The sequence below is a fragment of the Canis aureus genome, chromosome 18, assembly GCF_053574225.1.
Source record: "Canis aureus isolate CA01 chromosome 18, VMU_Caureus_v.1.0, whole genome shotgun sequence".
NCBI lineage: Eukaryota > Metazoa > Chordata > Mammalia > Carnivora > Canidae > Canis > Canis aureus.
The window spans coordinates 57,313,459-57,331,407 of record NC_135628.1 but is presented as its reverse complement, the minus strand read 5'-3'; the positions used below and the strand labels follow the sequence as shown (position 1 = coordinate 57,331,407).

The 17,949-nt window shown below is 38.6% G+C and overlaps 1 protein-coding gene across 12 annotated transcripts in view; it reads right to left on the bottom strand.

Moving 5' to 3' along the window:
- The window catches only part of EXOC4 (exocyst complex component 4), a 747,424-nt gene that overhangs the window by 438,662 nt on the left and 290,813 nt on the right, over positions 1 to 17,949 (bottom strand). Inside the window, exon 10 of one of the 12 annotated variants that reach the window (XM_077857395.1) lies at positions 13,078 to 13,252. The exons of the other annotated variants lie outside the window; for them this stretch is intronic. Coding sequence (XP_077713521.1) covers positions 13,197 to 13,252 — 56 coding nt within the window. The 3' untranslated portion in view covers positions 13,078 to 13,196. Of the gene's footprint in view, positions 1 to 13,077; positions 13,253 to 17,949 lie in introns of those variants that run through there. 12 annotated transcript variants of the gene reach the window in all.

The window sequence follows — 17,949 nt, the reverse complement described above, 5'->3', positions numbered from 1 at the left end:
GTATGGTAACTAATGTGGCTGAGATACAAGGCATGAGGATACAGAACAGACTGCAGATATGAGCCTGTAAGAGTTATGGGGGAATGAGGGCCATGAAATTGCTTAAGAATATATGTAGTTCAAGAACCCTCATGCTCACTTTGGATGGTGACTTGGAAGCTACCCTCTTAAAATGGTCTTAATGAACAATGCTCACACTCATCCTTCCCACTGGACTTAGCATCAACTGACAAAACCAACCAACAGTTTCTCTCTCTCTGTTTAAAAAAAAAAAAAAAAAAAAGATTTTATTTACTTATTTATGAGACACACACAGAGAGAGAGGCAGAGACACAGGCAGAGGGAGAAGCAGGCTCCATGCAGGGAGCCCAACGTGGGACTCGATCCCGGGTCTCCAGCATCAGGTCCTGGGCCGAAAGGCAGCACTAAACCGCTGAGCTACCTGGGCTACCCAAATAGTTCCTCTCTTAAGACATTTTCTTCACTTAGCTTCCAGAACCCTATAACCTCTTGATTCTCCACCTTGCTCCCTAGTCAGTCCTTCTCCATTTTCTTATTGATTCCTCCTCACCTTCCTGACCTTTTATCATTAAGTATCCCCATGCTCAACACTCAAACCCTTTCTTTGTTCTAGACACAAGCCACAGGAGATTCTAGTTAAATATTATCTACCTATGAATGATGACTCAGGTTTACATCTCCAAGCTAGAGCTCTCTCCTGAACTCTAGACTTGGATGTCCAGCTGACTACTCAGTATTTCCACTGAAACTCCAATAGGCATGACTCTAATTTAATATGTTCAATAACACACTCTGTTCTACCTCCCATTCCCTACTTGCTCCTCCCATAGTCTTCCTTGTATCAGTAAAAAGAGACAAAGTACTGACTCTTATTACACTATGGATGAACCTAGAAAACATGATGCTAAGTAACTGAAACCAGACCCAAAAGGTCACAGATAAGTTCATTTATATGAAATGTCCAGAATAGGCAAATCAATAGACTGAAAATAGATTAGTGGTTGCCAGGGGCTGGGGAAGGAGGAATGAGAGTGGCTGTCAGACACAGATTTCTTTTGGGGGTGATAAAAATCTTCTGGAATTAGATAGGGGTGATTGTCATATAACTCCGTGAACACACTTAAAATCAATGAACTGTACACTATATGGTGAACATTGTGGTATGTGAATTTTATCCCAATCACATTTAAAATTAAAATAATAAAAGATCATAAAACTTTGTTTGCCCTTGTATCTCAAACATCTTTAACAACATCTGACAACAGTGGCTACCCAAAACCTATTTGCAGGGATCCCTGGGTGGCGCAGCGGTTTGGCGCCTGCCTTTGGCCCAGGGCGTGATCCTGGAGACCCGGGATCGAATCCCACATCGGGCTCCCGGTGCATGGAGCCTGCTTCTCCCTCTGCCTATGTCTCTGCCTCTCTCTCTGTGACTATCATAAATTAAAAAATAAATAAATAAATAAATAAATAAATAAATCTATTTGCTGAACAACCGATAAATTAGCCTCCAAAGTTCATACATACATACACACATGCCTACTACTGTGTATATATTCTATGGTTCCCACTTCTTCATATATCATTACCTAATGACGGATGAAAGAGGAGGAGAGATAAGACCAAAAGTCCATTATTCTATCTTTTAATTAGCCCTAAAAATTAAAATAAATAGGAAAAAAAAGCTGAATAAGAAGTACCAAGTGTGTTCAGAACTCTCTGTGGAGATAAGTCGAAGTATTTGCATAACACTGCACTTAAGCTATAAAACGAAATTTGTAATTTAAATTGTGGTAGAGCACAAAGGGTAAATTCTAAATAAACCCATAAATAGGTATTATAAAGCATTTCTGTACGGTACAGTGGCAGAAAATAAAAAGTCTAAGATACAGTGCCCTACCCTCAAGGAATTTATAACCTACATGAGTAGAAAATAAATACCCAAGACCTAAAATTTCCAAAAATTAAAAGATGAGTAAGTATGGGCTACACATAGTGACATCCTTCCCCCAAAAGTACATACAGAGTGGACGAGGGAAAAGAGTAACTATGTAAGAGGAAGAACTGGACAAACCCGAGCTCAGCCAGATGATCAAGATTACTATCAACAGAAATAAATCATCTTGAGAACATGTGTCTTTGATATGAAGTGTTGTGAACTATATTTGCCCTCTGTGGTCTTCCTCTTCAAAAATACCTAACTCCAGGCTAATTATAAGAGACACTAACTACCAACTACAGAACATTCTACAAAATTCCTAAGTGGTACTCTTGAAATTTTTCAGGGTCATCATATAAATTCTAACTAAGAATATCCTAAGGAGATACCACTGCTAAATATAATAATGAAGTCTCCTGAATACAATCATAGAAAGGAAAAAGGTAAAACTAAGAAAATCGGGCGGGGGGGGGGTGGGGGCGGGGAACCATAGCTAATAATAGCATATCACATTGATTCATTAATTTTAATAAGTCATACTGATATGAGACTGTAATAAGACAGGAAACTAGATCTGAACTAATGTGAAATCCTGCACTATCTTTGCAAATTTAGAAATCCAAATCTATTTTAAAATAAAAAATGTATTGGGACCCCTGGGTGCTTGCTTTCAGTCCAGGGAGTGATCCTGGAGTCCTGGATGAGTCCCACCTCGGGCTCCCTGCATGGAACCTGCTTCTCTCTCTGCCTGTATCTCTGTCTCTCTGTGTCTCTCATGAACAAATAAATAAAATATTTTTTTAAGTATTAAGTCACCTGTTTATTTAAAAAGAAAAAATAGGGATCCCTGGGTGGCGCAACGGTTTAGCGCCTGCCTTTGGCCCAGGGCGCGATCCTGGAGACCCGGGATCGAATCCCACGTCAGGCTCCCGGTGCATGGAGCCTGCTTCTCCCTCTGCCTGTGTCTCTGCCTCTCTCTCTCTCTCTGTGTGTGTGACTATCATAAATAAATAAAAATTAAAAAAAATAAAATCTTTAAAAAAAAATAAATAAATAAAAAATAAAAAAATAAATAAAAAAAAAAATAGACCAGCAAGTAAAAGAATACAATTATGTATGATTTTAACTTGGTAGCACCTGAAAAAAAAATCTATCTAATATTCTTAATATTTTTAATCTGGCAGTTTTTCTTTCTACGTGGAAGAGAACTTTTCATTAACTGGGGTGGAGGTAGATATTCAACAACTGTTTTCGTTTAGATGACCCTAACTTCACAGTGTATCTTAAAACCTACAGAACCATAAACCTTTCACATACACACACACACTTTGTTTTCAACACCATAAAAAAGCAGCTGATTTTTCCCTCCTCATTGGCAGGCAAAGAAATCCCTCCTCAAAGCACAGGTTTCCCAAGTGTGTTGCTGCCTGGGGTGCTCATGCCAAGGCAAGAACACACACTATCAAGAAGAAAGGCCCAGCTGAAGCTGAAATATCCAGTTGCCTAGTTTTCACCCTGCCTCACCATATTCCTCAGCCTGTTCATCCATAATCTCTTTTGGATGGATTTCTCTTCTTTCTCATCATGGTAGTGTTGCTTTGTCTGAAATCCATTCACAAATGAATTGGACTTTGAAATATTCCCATTCTACTTCTGCAGTCACATCAGAAACCCTAGACCCCATGTTAATTTTGTTACTGCTTTTAGTTCTCACATTTCAATGGAAAAATCACCCTTCCCTCGAGAACGCCACTGCAATTGGCAAGAAGTACAAGGGGCTGCCACACAACTCAATCGCCAATAACAAGCGGGGAAACTCAATCCTCAGCAGACATTAGTAATCATGGGAGAACAGCCAGTACTTTAATCACAATTCTTTCGAAAACAGCCAGGGATTTCGAAATGTTGTTATTCTAGGATATGACCCTAATACAGTGCTTAATCAAAGCCACTGCCAGTACAAGAATAACCTGCAGACTTTAATAAAAACCAATTTCATAAAAGTCAGTGTGTCAGCATCATGCTGGACCCAATTTAGGAAAAGTCTAAAAAGTTTACATACATACACATTCTATAGATAAAGTTGGATACCATACAGCCGTTCTCTATTCAGAAGCATGTGTTTATACAAACACATACACATGCACGCAACATTCACACAGATGCTGCCATTTAGACATGTGGTCACACAATTGTGGTCAACAAAAGTCCTAGAAAATGTGAACCTGTCTAACTGGTGACCAGCTGGGTGGGCAGGTGCAGGATCTGGATTGGATTGCTCCTGTATCCCAGAGAGGATCTGGAGGCTTTCTTCAAAATAGAAATTTGGGATGAAGTGTTTTTGGTGCCAAGCCTCTTCTAGCAATAGACACAAGTCCCAGATGTTCAGGAAGCCATGAAGCTTAACTCTGCCATCGGTTCTATGTTTGGACCATGTCCTGGCGAAATGGCAAAGGCCATGGTCATACCTTAAGATTAAGCAGCTGCCACAACTGTTCGTGTAGCTGAAGAAGGCACAGTCAAGCTGTTCCCTGTCCTCAAGTAGAAGGAAAGAAAAGCAGAAAACTGCTAGGCCAACATCTCTGCTATACTCTCATTTACAGAGCTTTTCTCTCCTAAATAGGAGAACTGAGGAAAGTGACAGGGGGCAGAGGGGCACGGAGACCGAGGCCATTTTAAAATGTTTTATATATTTATAAAGATGACTTCCATCAGGGAATATATATAATATGTAATGGTGGGATAAACAATTCAGAATGATTTACAGCTTATGAGAATTGAAGGGGATGAGTTCGCACTTATTTCTTTAAAAATATATATGACCGTATATATGTGTGTACATATATACACATACATATATAGACACATACATACATAACTCCAAACATTTCAACAGACTGCTTTTTGGCCCCAAATATTTCCACCAGATCTTTCTGCTTATAAAAGAAATTCCTCTGAATACAAATAATGTGACTATAAATAAATAATAGTCATGAGTGAATATCCCAGTCCAATGACCCCAATAAACATCAAATAACTAAAAAGCCAATCAGTTTTTTTATCCTGTAAAACACCACCTCAATCACACAGAGGTCTACACAAAGAAAAAGAGAGAGAAAAGAATATGCCAAATAAACTATTTCTTAATTGTTGTTGTTTTAAAGTAGCATATAAACAAGTGAGACAGTGGGAAAGGGAGTCTGCATCTGTCACATTTCCATGCACTGCTGCCAGGACAATCTTTAAGAGATTATCCCCAGGATAGGTGAGTCACGGCAAACCTCCTTTCAAATGTCTATCGACAATATTTAATTGTGTGCTTTCCTGGCATAATTTGTATGCAGTTGATGCTTCTATAGAAGCTAATAAAGAGGCTATTTCTCAAATAGCCTATCTGACTAGACAAAGGTGTAAAATATTAAGAAAATAAGCCAACAATGCTTTAAGCTAGAACTCTTCACTGGTTAGAAACACAGATGCATATCTGTCCCACAATAGTCTGTAGGGGAACAAAGGGAGAAGATAGCAAAGTCGTAAAGTCTCGTATTTCTTCTGAATAAGACAATTTTGTTGTTTTTGATTCTAGAATTATGAGTTCTTTGAACATGAGAGAGATCCATATATATAAGTGAAAATGCTAAAATACTTTCTAAATGATTTTCTAATTGTCTGCCTTTTTGGAAACTGCACAACACTGATTCTCTCCATTAGTGCAAATATTAGGGGGTGCTCCACACCTAGCTAAGCTGGCAAGGGGGAAACTATGCAACCCTCCTTTCACTGAAGAAGAAAACAGGTCTACATCAATAATAACACCTTATGATAGATAATACAGCTACTGAACATCCAAATTGCTTTTGCAATTATCTGAGCCTCCCAGTACTGACGTAAATAAATAAGTGCTACTAAAACAACTGAGGAGGAAAAAAAATAAAGATATCAAAAGGTAAGCACCTTGCCTAAGAGCTAGACAGTGGGTTAGTACTTCAAAACAAATGAAAATGTTAAGGCAATGCGAGGAGCATTCAAATATCTCAAAAGTCAAAGGATTTGTCTAGCGTCCCACTACTTGCTTTATAATTAACTTCCAGTGTGATATTTAGGGGAAATAATGCCAAGTTGGACATGAATCTGTACTTTGTAGAACAAGAATCTTACCACTTCCCTCCAACTATCTCATCATTGATACTATAATAAATGAAATGATAAAAGGCAGGCTTTGGACACAAAACATTCCAACAACTTCAAGAAAAAGACTTACTCTGTGCTCACCAATCTCAGAAACAACCAATGTTCAGGATGAGTTTGAGCAGATGTGGAAGTTAATGCCAGAAAGGCTAATTTGGTATCTGGCACCAAAGCCACAACAATATACCATATACAGTGAAGTACAGCACAAGAGGATTACACAGCATGGTCATCTTCTGTCAAACAGCCATTAGACAGCAAGTCTTACCTGAGGTAAGGGAAGGCTAAAGGGACCTGAGGTAAGGGAAGGCCAAAGGGGAGCATCAGAAAGGGGCAGGACAATGTCAAGGAACAAGACTGGAACAAGAAAAGAAAGAACATAGTAGAACAGAGGTGAAGAGAACAGAATATAGTAGCATCCAGCAAGAACAACTGACAGAAAGATAAAACACAGCTCTCTCTACTCATCATGGAATTTCTGCTTCCTCCAAAAGCAGGAAATGTTAGCAAACCTCTTCATTTGCACATGGGGTCATGTCCTCAATTGAGAGGTAAGGCTTTCCAACGATGCTGACCAATGGAAATATGTGAGACACATGTCATTTAGAATTTTCCAGTAGCCACATTAAAGAAGTAAAAGAAAACCGGTATATTAATTTCATTACTATTTTAACTTAACCCCTAAACATCCAAAATATTTAAATGTGTAAACACATTTAAAAATGGATGTATCTTTTACCTTTTTTTATATTGCCTTTGAAATCCAGTTTGCATTTTATACTTAGAGCACAACTCAATCCAGATGTTAAATTTTCACCAAAAAAACCTGACCTGTATTAGGCTTCATAAAATTTCCAACTGGAAAAGTAGATTTCACACACTCACGCTGTTCCAGATAGAATTAAAAGTTTTCAGTAACTGAATTGGTCCAGTTTTTATTTAAATTAATTAAAATTAAATAAAATTTAAAATTTTGCTCTTCAGTTGCATTAGCCACATTTCAAGAGCTCAAGAGCCTTATGTAACTTATGCTACTATGCTGGACAGCACAACCATATACATTAAGTTCTATAGTCTCCAGAACATCAGGTATCATTTTGCCCGTATTGGCACAGCTTTCCAAAGGACAAATGGAGGTGAACAAAGCCCAAATACTAAATAATGGATCATCTGTTCACTAACAGCTTAGACTAGAAGGGTGTGGCAAAGACTTAGTTGTAGCCAATAATCACTCTGCCATACTAATAGCTCTACTGATTTTTAATTGAGCATCTTGAAATTCAGACTATTTCCGGCCCTCTCTCATAGTAAGGTGTGGCTCTATGACAAAGTTTGGCCAATGGGAAATAAGCAGAAGTGTTGTGTTGTAGCTTCTTAGAATACCCTTAAAAAACAGCTAGAACAAGCCCTTTGTCCCTTTTCTATTTTGTCTCTTTTTCATTCAGTGTTTGCAATGGCCGCCATCTTGGACTATGGTTCTGCCATAGAATGAGTTGGAAATCATTCCAGGACCATGAATTGAAGGAACTCAATCATTCAAAGAGTCTGTGGAACAAGACCATCATACATACCTGTACTACCTAATTCTGACTTCTAAGTAAGGGAGGAAAATATCTACTTTGTAGAAAAACAACAATCTTGTAGAAGCCATTGTTACTTTAGGTCTTCACGACTTACAACAGAACCTAAGCCACATTGACAGAGTGGGTATTCTAGTGGACATCAATTCACTGAACTTGGTCTGTATGATGTGACTGGTTAAAAGGATTTTCCACATATGTTGAAGAAGATAAAACTGATAATCTGGCTGGCTCCAAATTCACATCCCCATCCCCTCCCCCTCAGTTTCTGCCTTTCAAAAGAATTCTGATTTTTTTTTCCTGGACAGCAGCACGCTATATGGAAGGCTGACCCCAGTGCCCTTAAGGGTCTGGACTAGATTTAGACAAGGGTCTGTAATTCAGGCCAGTGAGATATGGCATCTTCTGAGAAAGGCCCTCTTGCTTTATACCGGAAATTCAAAGAAGAGGTGGGCCTTTGTTGCCTCCAGAATTCTTATGTGGATGTGACAGCCATGAAAGCTAAAGTTCTTGGGTGACTGGCACCATCTTGGTGCCAATGTGAAGATGAAGTCCACGCTTGGAAAAGGGAAACTCCATGAGAAGAGCAGAGAAACAAAGCAGGAGGCCCTCTGTACTACCCTACTGCAGGAGATTCTTGCTGAGCTGACTCGGAAGCCAATTTATTAAGGGGAAGAAGTGTCATGTCATTCTATTACTAATAGTCAAAGGCATATAAAATAACAATTTCTCCACAAAAGCATCTCATTTTTTCCAAGCTCCAAAACAAGCAAAAAACATGAAATTATAAACAACAACAAAAAAAATACACCACTGAGTTAGGGGAACAAAGGTATCGATGATGAAGGATGGAATTTAATAGCAGGAAAATCTGATTTTAAATAGTTCTCCTATTCATTTTGCAGATATGAACAATAGAATGTATATTTTCCCTATCTTTAAAAAAAAAGGTAAAAAAATAGAAAAAATACAACAAAGTTAATGTTATCTATTTTTGTCTTTTCTCCCAAACAAGGCAGCACATTAGGAAATTAAAAACAGACAGCCAGAAATCTCACAAAACTTTTCATATATCCATGGTACAATTTCTCTTTGCAATGTAAAATAAAAGAGCCAAAGAGCATTTCTGCTATTGCAGTTAAAGGACAAGAAAGAGATCCAGATTAGGTCAAGGATAAGAATGCCCAACAAATGGAGTAGCTACACTGTGGGATAAGGAAAAGACACAGCCCAGGGGTATGGGGGGAAAATGGACAACACATGGAGAAAACTAGGGGGTGAGAGCAAAGCTGGGGCAAGGCAAAGGATGGAGTGGAAGAAGTGGCCAGGGCCACTTGGAAGCCAGCTGTCATTAGCTACGACAAAGACAGAAATGCCAGAATCTGGGTTTTGACTCCTTAGGAGCCACAGAAGACAGAGGTCTGATGGGAAGGAATATGGGCAATCCCCAAATGCAGGACTCTCCATCAATTTCTTAGAAAAAAATCCAAGAGTTGAGAAGTTTGGTGAGAAAACACAGGAAGTGGGAGATGCAGGAGGAATTAATTGTTGGTGTTAGGCATGCTTTAAGAGTAGAAAGACCAAAGTTCAAAAAACAAGGTTCAGGGGCACCTGGGAGGCTCAGTGGTTGAGTGTCTTCCTTTGGCTCAGGTCGTGATCCCGGGGTCCTGGGATCGAGTCTCACATTGGGGTCCCTGCGGGGAGACTGCTTCTCCCTCTGCCTGTGTCTCTGCCTCTCTCTGTTTGTCTCCCATGAATAAGTAAATAAAATCTTTAAAACAAAAAAAAAAAGTTCAGGGCAGCCCTGGTGGCGCAGCAGTTTAGCATAGCCTGCAGCCCGGGGCGTGATCCTGGAGACCCTGGATCGAGTCCCATGTCAGGCTCTCTGCATGGAGCCTGCTTCTCCTTCTGCCTGTGTCTCTGCCTCTCATCCTTTCTCTGTGTCTCTATGAATAAATAAATAAAATCTTTAAAAAAAAAAAAAAGTTCAGTATTTGCTAGAAGAAATAGAGAAATGTCTTCAAATGGAAAACTTTTCTCATTCTTTTCCTACACTATCACTTATAACCAGCTTTTATCTTCTTCCCCTTTAGATTTTTACCATCTGTCTCACTTATCTACAAAGCCTCACACACTTTTCCCCTTTTGGTCTAAGGAAAGCAGCCTTTAACCTGAATCAAACTGGTTCCCCTTTAAGGTTTCTGGCAACTGTTAGATTCTAAAATCCCTGTCTGAGTTTAGAAAGGGATAGTATTTCCTCCATGACACCAAGAATAGTCAATAGAAATACCTCTGGTTTGAGGATAGTCTCTTCATTACTATGCCCCAATTTTACTCATTGGGAGAATATTACTTATTTTTATCTAACATACCACTAGGCGTCACGGGATTTTTTTTTTTGGAATGCATTTTAAAATATTATTAAGTTTTACTATGTCTTTATATAACCACATAAAATGTGCATTCTGATAGGAAATTAGAATGCATTTATTCTTGCTTTAATATTTAATAATTAATTTTAATATTTAGTAATTGGAAGGTTTCTTTTTGTTTGCTTAATAAATTATTTTGTATATTGTTTTTAAGATACATATTTTACTACATTTGCTCAAATATGCTTGCTCATCTATTATAGAAACACACTGTTACAAGCATTTTGGAAAAGTGAGGTGGAGGAGTTGTGACAACTGAATGTAACAACAACGACGACAAAGGACTATCCTTTAAAGCTAATCCTTCAATATGTGGAAAATACAGAACTGAAAAATCTAAAACCAGGAGGGATCTTCATAATTCAAGAGCTTCTATCCATAAAGATATACTATGATTATTGACTGTACAGATATGACAACTGGACTTCATCAGCTATTCTCAACCCAGAATCCCAAAGACAAACTGACTGCCACCCCCCCCTTTTTTTTCTGACTGCCCTTTTAAATTATATACACATTGCTAATTCGAGGAGCAAGAGGGCCTATGGCTTAAAGATTTCTAGCTGGATTATCTCCAGGTCTGAAGGTTATGCCTGCTAGGTAAGGATTAACAAAGTTAATTTCAGATAGTGAACTGGAGATAACAAGACTAATGAAGAAATGTCAGACTCTACAACCAGAGCAATAAAGCAGCATCCCCAATCTTGTCTAGACAAATCTCTCTTTGCCAGGATGTTATTCATTCTGTTTCACTTGTAAAAACAAAACAGCACCACAATATGTACCCAACCACAGATGTGGTGACTCTTCACGGTATTCTCTCCTCTGTTTCTTATCAAATGAAGCCTGAAAAGAATTAGTAACACCAAAATAGAAGAGTCTTCTGACTTTTTTGAAAATTTAAGCCCTTTGATTAATATCTATCAAAACTTAAGCCCTTTGAATCTATCAATTTGGTTGTGGATGGATCTTTTAAGGGCTCTCCAGCTAATCCCAGGTGTGACCATTCCCGTGTGCAATATAGTAGTCAAAAGGAATCCTTTCCAAAGGCTTCTAAGGTTGCAAGGAACTCAAATCCAGACTTTGCCATACTTTTGTCTGGCAAAGAATAATCACAGATTGGTGAATTTTAGAGTTCTGAATGGGAAAAATTACAAAAACTGGTCAGTCTCAACAGAGTCAAATTACATTCTCAGGAACGTGGCGCACAGCACTGGCCCAGGTCTGCATATCTGTATCTACCTCGCTGCCACTGCATGAGGCAAAAACAAACCAATTCTCAAACCTACATTCATTCAATCTCCCAAACCAAGTGTTACCTTTTGTAATCCAGTGAGCTGCCCATTCTATCCAGGAGGGTGCAAATCTAAAAGAAATCATTTCTGCAGACTAAGTGTTTAATAAGCCCCTTAGCAAATTCACATCAGCAACTGAGTTCCAGAATGTGTATTTTTTAACCAAATATATACAGTGTTAAAAAGAAGAAAAAAAAAAAAAAAGAAGAAGAAAAATAGGCAGTGTTGCTAGGAAATAAGATGATTCTATCTATCTATCTATCTATCTATCTCCCTCTCTATATATCTATATACAGAATGTATCCATTAATGATGTACCCATAAATTAAAATTGAATTACATCAAAACAGCTGAAAAGGGAGCAAAAAGTACTACACCTTCATTACTTTTTTTTTATTGGACATTTATATAAAATAGAAGATAGGGATCCCTGGGTGGCGCAGTGGTTTGGCGCCTGCCTTTGGCCCAGGGCGCGATCCTGGAGACCCGGGATCGAATCCCATGTCGGGCTCCCGCTGCATGGAGCCTGCTTCTCCCTCTGCCTGTGTCTCTGCCTCTCTCTCTCTCCATGTCTATCATAAATAAATAAATCTTTAAAAAAAAAAAAAAAAAAAAGAAGATAATGGCAAAAAGTCAACCTTTGTTACTATTTTATTTAATGGCTAATAAATTATTATCCTCCCCAACAGACAACAATAAATACACCAAAAATACTAAAACAAATGGCAAATCATTTGCTTTTAGGATGTTATTTAATATTTTCAAAGGGTGAAGTGGGGAGGGCCACGTGAAGAAGGAAACAGAAAAGGAAATCATTCATTTTGTGTACATGGTATTTAATTTCTTTTCTGGATAGAGTGGAGGATCTGGGTCTCATGAATCTAAATGTTGCCACATGGCTCAGTTCCTAATAATTGGTCTATTACACTATAGTTGGATTTATTTGAACAATTAAATGACTTGTCCAAAACAGAAGGCATTCCTGCCTTCCAGTTAGATAAAATATACAAATTCCCTGAGGGGTTGAATATGGGGCAGAAATATAAAGAAGTGTGTCTAACAATGGTAAAAATGTCAGGAAACAGAAAATGTCAAACCCCCAAGGGAAAAACAAACTCAAACTTTGGTTAGAGTTCAGGTACCACTTTTTTGTGTGATGAAATTATAGTCTACAGTCTCCCCTAAGGGAACAAAATGCTCGAACTAATCAAAGTGTAGTGTTTGCTGGGTTTTCTTTTTTCAAAGTTCAAAACAGAAGCAATAGCAACAACCTAGCTTTCATGTCATTCTTGGCAGGAAATTTACCTCTTCTCGGGATAACTTTTCTTTGGAAAAAAACGGAACCAGAAATAAGAGTTGCACATTCTGAGTTCCTCTCTCTGATTCCAATTTCCTGCCTGGTATGCTGGAAGCTCAAGCAATCCGGAGGACAAATTTAACGGTTAGTTACATATTCAAGCCATCGTGTGATTTTGCTGATGGGTTCAAACAATGATGTGTAAAACTTGGGCATCTTACTTGGTGATTTCTGTTCCATCTGAAAGGCAAATGTCTTTGTAAAAGACAAAAGGATCTGAATAAAATTGGCCGCGGGCTCCCCATCCTTCCAAGGCCAGTCAAATTCAGTTTGTGTGTGAGCACTGGAGTTGCACTTAGTTCTGAGCTTCGAGGCCCAGTTGTCACTATGAAATTCAAAGGCACCGCCATCTTCATTCAGTCTCCAAAGAACAATTAACAACTCCTACTGGAGGCAACTGGTCTGTATTCTTCTGGTTTTGAATTTGCAATCATAAGTGCCTGGCCCCAATAAAAATTAGAAGAAACAAGTATTAGATACTTAACTTTCCTGGAATTCCACCAACCTCTTCTCAGCTATGAGGGCCTGGCCTTTTCCACTATTTCCAGTTATATTTTGATATTCTATCCATTCCTTGTCAGGATGATGTATTTCCACTGTGGCGTTAAGTGGGGTGAGGAAAACAAAAAGCTGATACAAATCATCCCTCAGCATGAGGAGCCCATAATGGAGCTGAGGTCAAAGCTGAACATACTCACATCTAGACAACAGCATGTCACGGACTAAGTACTAAGAGTTTGTCACGTGTGTTTCACAATTCCTAACGAAGAAAACTCAGAGAGGCGTTCTCCATCTACCCTATTTGAAAATGTCAACCTTACCTCATGCCTCCTTTCCTGCTATAATTTTCTTCCTTAGCCCTTATCATTATTACAACATTATTTAAGATTTTTTATCCTGCCTATCATCCTATCTCTTCTATGTTCCATGATGGCAGGGATTTTTGTCCATTTTGTTCAGTGCTACATTCCTGCTGCTCAGAGCACTGTCAGGGCAGCTATTCATTGAATGAATGAATGAATGAAATGAGTAGGACACCTCAAAGGGACAGGGACCAGAAATATTAACTACCATGGTTCAATTTCACTTTTCTCTAAATTAATTTATCTATCCATGAGCCTCTTTCACAAATAAGGGATCTGAAATTGAGTCAAGTTGTTCAAAGTGACACAGATAATAGGTAGCTGATGAGGATTTGCACAAAACTGTTTATACAGCACCACACTGCCTCCTATTCAAAGAGGAAATGAGACCTGAATCTTTCATTTGGATCTGTGAGGAAGAGTGAAGGTAATGGAAACGGCCTAAGAAAACACAGACATGAAAACTTGCAAAGATCAAATACAGCAGAATGGCAAACCTCTAACATTTATGTGGAGATTTATGTAAAGAAAAAGAAATTAGACGTAGACTCTGGAGGGCCTTGGTTGCCAGGACCTGTACTTTTACAAAGGAACACTTTCAAAGTTTTTTTTTTTCTTCTACAGTAGAAGTTTTCTTCGTCATTAGAGAGCTTCTATAGAATTCTTGTATATTAAGTCAATAAAAAGTCTGAGAGAAACTTCTGAAGAGGATAGGTTAATAGAAGATGACAACAGACTAAAACCAAAGGCCTAAAAATAATAGCACAAGTGGAAAAGATAAGAAATGACAGGTTTGAAACATCCTGTAAAAGAAAAATATGAAAGAAGTTGGTGACAAATTAGGGAAAGGTAATGGCCAGAGAGGACTTGAAGTTTTGGACTCTAAGTACATTGTGAATGCTGCTATCTTGAGAGAACAGGGAAATTTAAGAAGAATGGGGTATTTAAGGGGAGATGATGGCTATGACTGTAGGTCAATGTGCTCTACTCCATACCCCCACCCCGGCCCTTTACGTGGGAGGCCCTGAGATTCTGTTCTCCAATTCTCTGCTCCTCTGCTGCCTCCCTGAAAGACTGAAGGCACCATTATGGTATCAACTCCCACCTGAATGCTAATAAAACCCTGCTAAGAGCGCCCTGACCTCTCTCCCAAACTCCAGATTTCACCTGAATATCTCAGACATTTCAATTTCAACAATCCAAACGCCTCATCTCTACAACTTGGGCTTCTTCCACCAAAAATGGACCCTCTAACCACCCAAGTCCCCGTGCCAGTAGTCATCTCAACACTCCTTCCTGGCCTTCCTACCTTTTTCTTCCCCCACCCGATTAATCAGTCAGAGGGAGCGAAGGAGTTTCAATTTTACTTTACTTCTTCCTGCACTGCTTGAATCTCTACATAACTTAAAATCTATAAACAGAAAATAAGCAGCGTTGGTGGGGCTGTGGAGAAATTGGAACCCATGAGCACTACCAGTAGGAATGAAAAATGGAAAACAGTATGGCAATTCCATTAAAAACAAAACAAAACAAAACAAGAATTACCATATGATACAGTAATTCCACTTCTGGGTTTAAAAGGAAATCAAAGCAGGATCTCCAAGAGATAACTACATATCCATATTCATAGGAGCAGTATGTACAACATCCATATATTATTACTTATATAGCCAAAAGCAGAAGGCAACTCCAATGTCCATCAGATGAATGGATGAACAAAATACAGTATTGCACACAATGTAATATCATGAAGCCTTAAAAAAGAAGAAAATTCTTTCTCTCCCTCTCAAAAAACAAGGGGTGGGGGAGCACCTGGGTGGCTCAATTGGAGAAGTGTCCGACTCTTGATTTGGGCTCATCAGGTCATGATCAGGGTTGTAAGATCGAGCCCCATGTCAGGCTTTGCAGTGGGTGTGGAGTCTGCTTAAGATTCTCTCACTCCCTCTCACTCCCTCTCCCTCCACTCCTCCTCGCCCCCCATCCTTCCCCCAAAGGAAGAGAGTTCTGATGCCTGCTACAACAGGAACAAACCCTGGGGGAATTATGTCAAGTGAAATATACCAGTCACAAAAAGACAAATGATTTCAGTTACAGGAGGTAACTAGACTAGTCAAATCATAGAGAAAGAAACTAGAGTGGTGATTGCCGGGGACGAGAGGCGGGGTAAATGGGGTGCTATTGTTTAATAGGTATGGCATTTCAGTTTGGGAGGATGAAAGATTTCTGGGGATGGATGGTGCTGAATGCTGCACATTGATTAAGGTGGTAAATCTTATGTGTGTGTTACCACAATTAAAAATAACCAAAAATTTAAAAGTCAATGAAGCAACTAAAAAACCCCTAACTAGGGCAGCCCCAGTGGCCCAGCGGTTTAGCACTGCCTTCAGCCCAGGGTGTGATCCTGGAGACCCGGGATCAAGTACCACATCGAGCTCCTTGCATGGAGCCTGCTTCTCCCTCTGCCTGTGTCTCTGCCTCTCTCTCTCTCCTCTCTGTGTATTCTCATGAATGAATAAATAAATAAAATCTCAAAAAAAAAAAAAAAAAAAAAGAACCCCTAACTACCTAATAAAGGTAAACAGTGTTTTCAAACAAACCAACAAGTGTATGCGGGCAACAAAAGATAATCATACCACGTCTGTACCCATTTCTTATCAAAAGAAATGATGCACTGCAAGGATAAACAAATCGTTTACTTCTGTCAGATACTACATTTTCATTTCCAAGACAAAAAGCCAATAGATTATACTTTATGTTAAAGTATTCCTTCACTGCTCATCAACTGTAAATGAAACTCTTTATGGATGACTAGAGACCTAAAACACAAGTATCAGTATACCATTAATATTTTAATTAAACCATGAATATTCACAGGCATTTATTTCTTTAAAGAACAAGGTAAGATAACTGAATTATTCTAATATGCAAATTTCAGCCCTGACAAGACATCTTCCCTTCATCTACATTACAAAAACCAATGCATTTTGGGCCCATTCATTATTTACATAATCCCAGAGTTTTTCAGGTTAACAAGAGCTACTGAGCAACAGTAACATTTTCTCAGATAGGGGCAGAGAACTGTGGTGTTCCAAAGTCATTTTGCCCCAGCCATCAGAGAGAGTTGTATTTTATCTTCTCATGATTCCAAACTAATTTCAAAACCACCCCCAACACCTGTTCTTCTCTGCAAGCCCAAGAGAACTAGGAAAATGCAATGCTATTAGAGATTTGTTTCTCAAAAAAAAAAAAAAAAAAAAAGAGAGAGAGAGAGATTTGTTTCTCTGCTTTTTCTTTTTTTTTTTTTTTTCCTCTGCTTTTTCTTTCAATGTCCCGGGACACTCTACCTCTTAACACTGCAAAAAATTTTAAGAACTTTGATAGCTTTGCCAACTGTTTATAAAACTAATTGTGCATTCCTTCAATTTCCAATTATAAATAAATTTATGCAAGTTGACTGACAGTCCCCCAAAGTGAAGCAGCACTTTTTGATGCAATGGCACAAATAACCTATTGAGTCAAGAAGCTATGCACAATACGTCACTACATTAGATTATATTTTAAATCATGTTAGTACTGCAGGTGAGTCATGGTGGTAGGAGATATAAGAGTTAAAGATTCTATGAGAAATGCTAATTCTCATTGATTTTGAGATACAAAAATATATCCTAAGTTAAAGGCCTTGTAACTTGAAAACAAGAGGCTGAAACTTTAATTGCTTAATAAACAGTCAGCAATCTGGGAACCACACTCAAGCTTCTGTAGCATCAAGTAAGGTAAAAAGATTCCTTTCCATGGACTAAGGATGGACAAGAGGCAAGTGTCCTCAGCAGGAACAAGGAGATGTAGGTTCTCTCTCTGGACTCTGTGACTTAATTTGTTGTGCAATCTCTGTTCAGACAACTGTTCTGGGGCCACAGTTATCCCTTCTATAAAACACACTATACATTTCCCAAGAGATTTTCTCACTTTATAATAATCATTGGAATCAAGGTGGGAGCAGTTATTTTAGGACGAATTATTACCAGAAAGAGAATGGAAAATGTCTACGATGGTGGTCCAGGAATTTATAAGGTGGCAGTTTCATAGCTCAAAATTTTTTCACGGAGAAAAAATACTATTAAATTGAAGGGGAAAGAAGACATGTGCAGGTTTGTTACTTCATCATATATTTGCTAGCTTCCTAAATGAAGTCTGACTATTGCAGTAAGTAAATATTTGAAGGCAAGTGGAGGTTACATATTTTGCTTTTCTAATCCAAAATATTATCCCAATTT